The sequence below is a fragment of the Lycium ferocissimum genome, chromosome 8 (assembly GCF_029784015.1).
Source record: "Lycium ferocissimum isolate CSIRO_LF1 chromosome 8, AGI_CSIRO_Lferr_CH_V1, whole genome shotgun sequence".
Lineage (NCBI taxonomy): Eukaryota > Viridiplantae > Streptophyta > Magnoliopsida > Solanales > Solanaceae > Lycium > Lycium ferocissimum.
In genome coordinates this window covers 60,427,874-60,436,092 of record NC_081349.1, presented here as the reverse complement: position 1 = coordinate 60,436,092, position 8,219 = coordinate 60,427,874, and the positions used below count along the sequence as shown (strand labels likewise).

The 8,219-nt window shown below is 39.3% G+C and overlaps 1 protein-coding gene and 1 non-coding gene across 2 annotated transcripts; one reads left to right on the top strand and one right to left on the bottom strand.

Moving 5' to 3' along the window:
- Positions 1 to 630: 630 nt before the first annotated feature.
- LOC132066516 (uncharacterized) lies at positions 631 to 1,382 on the bottom strand. The gene is made up of 2 exons (XM_059459819.1): positions 1,312 to 1,382; positions 631 to 1,120 (listed from the first exon to the last, which is right to left on the bottom strand). The coding sequence occupies exons 1-2, from the start codon at positions 1,380 to 1,382 to the stop codon at positions 631 to 633; spliced, it is 561 nt and encodes a 186-aa protein (XP_059315802.1).
- Positions 1,383 to 2,342: 960 nt separating this feature from the next.
- LOC132069063 (small nucleolar RNA R71) lies at positions 2,343 to 2,449 on the top strand. Its single transcript, XR_009417632.1, has one exon. It is a non-coding gene; the product is annotated as a small nucleolar RNA R71 (small nucleolar RNA).
- Positions 2,450 to 8,219: the final 5,770 nt, after the last annotated feature.

Below are 8,219 nucleotides of genomic sequence, written 5' to 3'. Positions count from 1 at the left end.
CTTCGAAACACATTGAATCGGGCTCACCCATTTACTATCTGCAATAGGATAAACAATTCCAGCATCTACCCACTTGATAATCTCTTTCTTGACCACCTCTTGCATGGTGGATTCAATCTCCTCTGATGTTCAGCACTCAATGTGCTATCCTCTTCAAGCTGAATTTTGTGCTGACAAATACCAAAAGGAATACCCCGAATGTCAGCAATAGTCCAACCAATCGCACGTCTATACTCTTTCAGAATCTCTAACAACCTCTTCGTCAGCTCCTCATTCAAGAATGTAGACACTATCACTGGCAAAGTATTATCCGGACCTAGAAATTCATACCTTAGATGTGAAGGAAGCTGCTAAGCTCAAGCTTAGGTGGCTCTACAATAGATAGCTTTGCTGGAGGAGTCTTTCTGTTCTTAAGGTCAAGATCCAGCTTCTTTGGTTGGTAAGAGTAGGAACCCAACCCCACAAAAAAATGAACAGTCTCTACGTAACCTTCCATATCATCAGCATCGGAGTTCACCAATATGGCTGCTAGAGCCTCACCCAAACATTATTCTTCCTTAAATTCAACAGCCTCATCTATCACATCAATGGCATCAATAACCGAAATGCTTTCGTAAGCACTTGGTAGCTTCATTCATTGACACGGAACTTGATCTCGTTCTTCTCTGAATCCATAAGAACCCTTCTCGTGGCAAGGAAAGGTCTTCCCAAAATGATAGGAATGTCTCTATCAGCAACATAATCAAGAATTACAAAATTAGCCGATAGAAGGAATTCACCCACGTGAATAAGCACATCATCCACAACACCAACTGGCCTTTTCATAGATCTCTCAGCCATCGGTAGTCTCATGGTGGTAGGTCTAGGCATTCCCAACCCCGATTTCTTATAGATAGCAAGCGGCATGAGATTAATGCTAGCCCCATTATCACATAAAGCACGAGCAAAATCATGGTGACCAACAGAACATGGAATAGTAAAGGCCCCTGGATCCTCTTTCTTCTGAACACTAGTAGTGGATATGGTAGAACTAACATGATAAGTCAGACTCACAGTGTCATGCTTGATCAGTCTCTTCTTAGTCAACAGTTCCTTCAATATTTTGCAAAACCTGGCATCTCTTGAAAGGCATCAAGAAAAGGGATGTTCATTAATAGCTGCTTCAACTAATCTTAGAACCTCTGGCACTTAGCATCTTCAATCTTCTTCACCAACCTCTGTCGAAAGGGAGGTGTAGATTTAAAAAATTGGGTCAAAGGGCGAAGAGCCCCTTTGACGGTTGATTTGCTAGTGTCACCACTGCCCTCCTACTTTTTAGAACTATCTAGAATATCATCAACCTGCTTGGCAATAGGAACTTCTGTCTGGACCTTATCAACCATTGGTGGCATATCAGATTGTGCCTCTTATTCTTCAGCAACTGGCTCGAGATTAATCACTATCTTCTCTGCACTTTAAAGTAGTTCCCACTCCGAGTGCTAATAACAGCACACCTCTCATAAGAATTACCTCCACCACTCTTCGAATTTGGAATAGTATCACTAGGAAGTCCTCCCTTCTGTAGAGGGTGTTCTTCTCTGGAAATATCTCGTATCTGCAACTTGAGCTTCCGAATGGAAGCAGTGTGAGATTCCACAGTTTCAATCAGCCTTTTCAATTTTCTTTCTGCATTGTCTTGGTTGGCTAGCACCTTCTCAAGCATGCTCTCTAACTTAGAGCTCCCTTGCTCACTCGACTGACCTTTTGGTGGAATATAGGGATTGGAACTCCTATTTCTAAAGTTATTGTTATTGTTGTAGTTTTCCTGGTTCGAGCCACCACAGTTGTTGTTGTAATTACCTTGTCCCTGTTAAGGTCTTCATTGATTCTGAGTCTGATTCTGATAGCCTCCTTGGTATTTCTGCCTTTGGTAACCCCCTTGAGAGTTACTAACATGGTTAGCATCCTCATACTGCCTAGGAGGCCCATCTTGATATGGACCCTCTTGAACTTGGTATATTCCCTTAGGCATTCCCGAAACTTCTTCAACAACATTAACTTTCTTCGATTCCTTTTTATCAAGTCTCTTGGTTAGCAAAGAAATATTGGTTGCTATCTGAGCTAGAGCCCGATGAGTCTCTTTATTCTTCTTCACAATGTTATGGATCATTGGTGCTCCATAGGCTACACTGTCAGTACCACCCGAATGCCATGCTTGATTGTGAGTAGTAAGCTTATCAAGCAACTCAGTGATTCGGGCAAAAGTCTTGTCTATAAAACACCCACTAGCTGCATTATTCACAACTACTTGTGTCAATGGATCTAGCCCTCTATAGAACTTCACCATCAATATATTATCTGGAAAACCATGATATGGAGACTTCTACAAATATTCCTTCAATCTCTCCGAAGCTTCAAATAGTTGTTTTCCCGGAAGCTGTTTGAAATCATATATCTTGTCACGAATTTTAGCTTTCTTGCTTGGCGGAAACCACTTCTTCAGAAAAATAGCAAAAAGCTACCCCCACATATGAATAGTATTATAGGGCAGCTTTTCAAACCAAACTCTTGCTTCACCGGCTAAAGAGTATTTGAAAACTCCCAGCCAAATAGCATCATCTGGAACAGCATTCTGCATATGTTGGGCACACCCACCCACGAAATTCTTCAAATGTTGGTGAGGATCATCATCGGTAGAGTTTCAAGAATATCCCTCAAGTTTGAGCAGTTGGTAGATAGTGGAGTCAATCTTGCAGTTTGCAACATTCACCCTAGGTGAAACAACAGCAGATGCATGTTCCACCTCGTGTAACATATCCGCAAAGACATTCTCAACTTTACTTCCCTTTGGTGGGCCTTGCACTTGCAGATTCCTATTAGCACCTGCTTCACGTCCTCCTCTAGTGTTCATGATCACCTAGTTCACAGTAAACGAAAAACAAGGTGTGATAGAATAGAGAAAGACTTTAAGTAAAGCACGAGCTCTTTAGTAATTTCAAAACCGTATTCCCCGGCAACAACGCCAAAATTTGTTATGCTCAAATTACACCTATTAAATGGCGTAAAGCGGACGATGTCAAATATAGTAACCCAACAAGTTTGAGGTAAAATCCCACAGGGAATATGGTGTGAAAATGTTACTAAAGTCATAGAGTACTTTCTTGCGGTCAAGTTTCGTCCGTTGAGTTTGTACAAGATTGGTTGTTTACTAACTATTTGCTTTTGGTTGTAATAATTGGGTAAAAGAAACCAAGGTTGTGTCCCCCCTTAGATAAAGTGTATGGTATGGTGGTTGATCTTGATATACTTCTAATGGACCGCTGTATGAATGTACTTAACCTTTAATTGAATCCCTAATATTTTTCAATAGTTAATGACTATTTCTTTTTATGATTTTCCCAAATATAAAATGTGTATATGAAGAACGGTTAATCTTTTGCCAAGAAAATTCCTCTTATCCCTTAGTGAATATATTAAAAGAGAGTTAATGCCCCGAGTTCTTGTTACTTGTTCTTACCAAACCCTAATTTATCTTCCCAAATAAAACAAGGTTTATGTCTTAAGTTAATGTTTGCAACCATCAACTAACAATCCATTATGCATATATCAATTTCAATTCCCAATCACATAACACCCATCCTAGGGTTCACAACCTTAGTAATTGTGTTAGCTACTCATATTGTAGAAATAACAACATAAGATAATAGAAATCATAATGCTTACGATTGATTGGAATTAGAATAAAGTAATTGCAATTGTCTTGTTCTCCAAAAAGCTTCAAAAACTATAAAGTATTCAATGCTAGAATAATAGAACTGAAATTTGATAAATAATACTCTACAAAAACCCTACATCAAGTATTCTTAATGGTCCAAGTCGTGGAAAATAAGTTGACAAAAGTGCCCCCATCGGATCATTATACGGACCGTAAATCACTTGCTCTTGTTCGTAAAATCGATGTCTGCTATCAGAATCTATGCCCATTCTTCACGGACCGTAAATGTTTTACGGTCCATAGATCTTGACCATGAATTCAGTCTTCAAACTTGGACTTGCTATTGTTGTTGATCTACGGTGGGAATTTACGGACCGTAAATATTGTATGGTCCGTAGTTTTTTGCAGTCAATTCTTTCTTCCCTGCAGTTGTTTTTGTAACTTATTTACACCAACATTGATGGACCGTAAATAATATACGGACTGTCTTTTTCCTCCGTAAAATTCCATCTTCAGTTACTTCCACTTTTTGCACATCTTTTTCTGCTCTTTTTACTAAATTCCCCGACTTCTGCCACAAACACACTAAATACCTACAACATGACAACAACACATCAAAAGACCCAAACTTGCTTGAAAAATAAGTAAATCTAGCCGTTAAAAAGCATCAAATGTACCGAAATTACGCGGTTTGGGAAGAAGGGCTAGTTGAGCCCGAGGTATATTGGTCCATTTGAGATTCTCTGTTGTGTGGTTACAGTGGCTTATGAGTTAGCTTTCCACCAGTCCTGTCAGGTGTTTATCTGATATTTCATGTTTCCCTACTGAAGAGGTACCATTCAGACAATTCTTATATCATTCGTTGGGAGTCCGTGTTGCTTGATAAGAATCTGTCTCATGAGGAGGAGCCTATCGCGATCTTGGATAGGCAAGTGACAAAGTTGAGATAAAAAGAGATAGCTTCAGTCAAGGTGCAATGGAAGCACCGTCCTGTGTAGGAGGCCACATAGGAGACCGAGTCCGATATGCGTACCAGATATCCCTAGTTGTTTACTGACTCAGGTATATTTCCCTATTCCTTTCCTTGTCGTTCAAGGATGAACTATTATTTAATTGGTATCTAATGTATATGACCGGTTTGGTCGTTATTGTGCTTTTGACCCATCTGCTCCTGTTGACCCTTCCCCGAGCCCTGTTAGTATGATTTTGACCTGCGGGGATGGGCGACATGATTCTCGAGGTAATCAGGTGAGTTGTACGATGACTTTTGAGAATTAGAACCTTAAAGTGAAAAACCGTTGATCGATAGTTGACTTTTGGGTAAATAAATCTCTTTCAGAAATTCGTCAATTTCGTGAGGTCCGAAGGGTCGATTTTGACTTGGTGGGATGTTTAGTTTGGTTCCCGAGGAAATCAGGAGCGTTTTGGGCTATTGATTGGAGAGTTAGTTATTGGCTGTTGGGGGCTGACCCAGTCATATAGACCTCCGATGGGAATTCTGAGAGCTCGAGTGAGTCTGTAGTGTATTTTTATGTTTGTGTGCATACCTCTTTTGTATCTAGGAGGTCTCGGATGGATGTCGAGATTTAGGAGAACTTGGTGAAAAACCATAATTTCACTGGTTTCTGGTGTCTCGTCCCAGCGAGACTAGGTGCGCCCCTGCAGATCCGCCTTAGCAAGTCTTGGTCCGGAGGCGCGGGAACTTTGTAATTTTATTGAAATCTGCCCCAGCAGATGGTATTCTGTTGAGGCAAATACGATAGCAGCGGGACCACTTCTGCTGGAGCGGAAGATGTTGTTCCGGAATCTTTAAATGCCTAAACTAAATCCTTTATTTCCCATTCTCAAAATTAATTCTCCAAAGGGACTCAAGGGTGATTTGAAGTGTTTTATGAGTGGATTCATCTTGGGGTAAATCTCTTCCACCTTGTTATCCATTACTTACTTTCCTAAGCTTGAAATATATGGTGAAAATCTAGAAAGCTAGTTGGAGAAGATGAGTTTCAACCATAATTTTATTATTTGAATTTTAGGCTTTGAATGTGAGATTAATTGATGGATTTGACTAATCTAAGCATGGAATTTCATTAATTAGTAAACAATAGGCCTGAATCTTCAATTTGAGTTGAGAAATTGAATATGGAAAAGCTAGGGTTTATGCTCAATTTGAGGGTTTTGCCTTGAATGATGAAATTGATCAATGATTGAGCTAATTAGCAATTGGAGAGTAGAATTGAACTTCTAGAATGTTGGGTTACCAATTCTATAGTTTAAAATTACTCGTTTTACCCTTATGGGTCCAATTTCCCTCTTTTTCTTAGTTGATTTTGATTCGAACGAATGTATAGCAATGTGGGTACCATTGTTCCCTGTTTCTAACTTAGATTTTGGTAATGGCTAGACTTTGATTTTTCATGGCACTAGCTCGGCAGCGAGGTAGGCTACGGCCTACCATTTTGGTTAGACTCCAGTTAGCGAAGCGTATGTGTTACACCGCAGACATTTTGTACGTTGAGCTGTGAATAGACTAACGCGAGCTTAAGGGGAACATGGAGTCCATATAGCCTTAAGGAGATTACTTGATAGCTTCAAAGTGTATACGACAAGATTTTGAAGTCATATGACTCGGAGAAATTAAGTTCGTCAAAGGAAGTGAAATATAAGTGGTGTTCGGGAAGATTTAGTAACAACTGAGCTAATGTCGATTTAGTAACGTCTTGAGGAGGAGCTATACATCCCCTTAGATGGTTGATGAAGTATTATACAAGTGTTAAGAAGGTCCCACAAGGATTGGAAGTCAAACGAGTCAACGAGCATAATTCTGAAAAAAGTGAGTTATACGGCCACTTATACGGTCCGTATAAGGGACAGTATAACCTATCCAGAGAAGGTTCCTCCACTGGAAGTATTATACGGTCACTTATACGGACAGTATAAGTTATACAGACCGTATAAGTGTCCGTATAAATCCCGACGGGCAGTTTTTAAAATTTTATAAAAAGGAGACCCAAGTTCATTTTTCTCATTTCTCATCTTCTCCATCACTCTCAAGACCTCTAGAATATTCCATACACCATATTAGCACATATCCTAGATAAATCAAAGGTTAAACACCAAGAATTGGTAGAATCAAGTGTGTGGATGCTCACTAGGGTTAATAGAAGTCAAGGTTTTCTTTGGAATTGAAGTTGGGGGCTTCTCAAGTGGAGTATCTTCATCCAAAGACCATTCCTAAATAATCAAAGGTAAGTTTTACATCTATTTCATGTTCTTACAAGTATTGAGTTGTTGAAAGGCTTGGATTAGAGAAGAAGGTAGAATATGGAGCCAAATGTGGAAATAATGATATTCTTGAATAGTAACTTGACTTGAATCATAGTTCTTGATATGCCATGAGTATAATCTTGTTGTGAAGGATACAAATGTCATTAAAGAAGTATTATATGGGAATGAATATGATGTTACGTCATAGCTATGGCCATGGATGACCTTGAAAGGGTGTTTTGAGAATTAAGCAATGTTTAACGTAAAGAAGTTTATCGATTATGATATGATGGGCATGCTATTGATGTTTCGGAGTTGTTTATTATATGGAGGAAGTTGTTGAAACAAAGGAAATGCTGCCCAATTTTTGTTAGCTCTTAATCGTTTTAGTTGAGACTTAAGTATACTTCCAATTATCTAATTTTGGCACGAATTCTCTTGAATGTAGCATTGTGAGCTTGGAAGGAAAGCGTTTAGTTGATAAATTTAAAGAGACGTAAAGGTATGTAAGGCTAGTCCCCTTCTTTCAAAGGCATGACTTCTATGTTATGATTTCTTTTCTATATTCCATGATCTTCTTACATCCTAAGAGTTGAAAGTTCATGATTCTTAAGAGCTTCTTATGAGATAGAGATGAGATATGTTCCATGATAATGATGCTATTTCAGAGATTCCGAAGCCTATGGGATGATGATATTATGAGCTTGATAATCCTATCTTTATGATTTCATTAATGTTATTTCTTATTGCTGTCTCACCTTATGACATTAGTTCCTTCAAGGTGAGACGTAGTGACGATGACTATTCCATAGTGTAATCGGAGGTTACCGACCTTACGTCACTCTGATAGAGTCAAAGCTTTCATTTGGGCTCTCATGCACGCTTTATGTTATTTTCATGTATGATCACACCGTGCCTGCATGGCCGAGAGGCCTGGAGGCGAGCTAATGATGATCACACCGTGCCTATATGGTCGGGCAGCTTATATATGTATGATATGATGTTATTTTTACTATAAAAGTTAGCATGCATGACTCTGCCTTAAGAGGCAATCAGTTACAGGTTTGCTCTTCATCTTATGCTCATTTATTTCTTTATTCTGTTGTTATACATGCTTTACATACTCAGTACATTGTTCGTACTGACGTCTTTTTATTTTATGGACGCTGTGTTCATGCCCACAGGTAGACAGGGAGACGGTTCGAATTCTTAGGAGCTTATCAGCAGCTGTACAGGAGCACCCCACTACTCCGAAGGTGTA

What these genes read in the sequence shown, in the direction of transcription:
- LOC132066516 (XM_059459819.1), bottom strand. Translation starts at nt 1,382, where the DNA reads ATGGTTGATAAGGTCCAGACAGAAGTTCCTATTGCCAAGCAGGTTGAT. An exon ending in ATTCTAGATAGTTCTAAAAA is followed by an intron (nt 1,121 to 1,311) that starts GTAGGAGGGCAG and finishes ATGCCTTTCAAG; the next exon opens with AGATGCCAGGTTTTGCAAAA.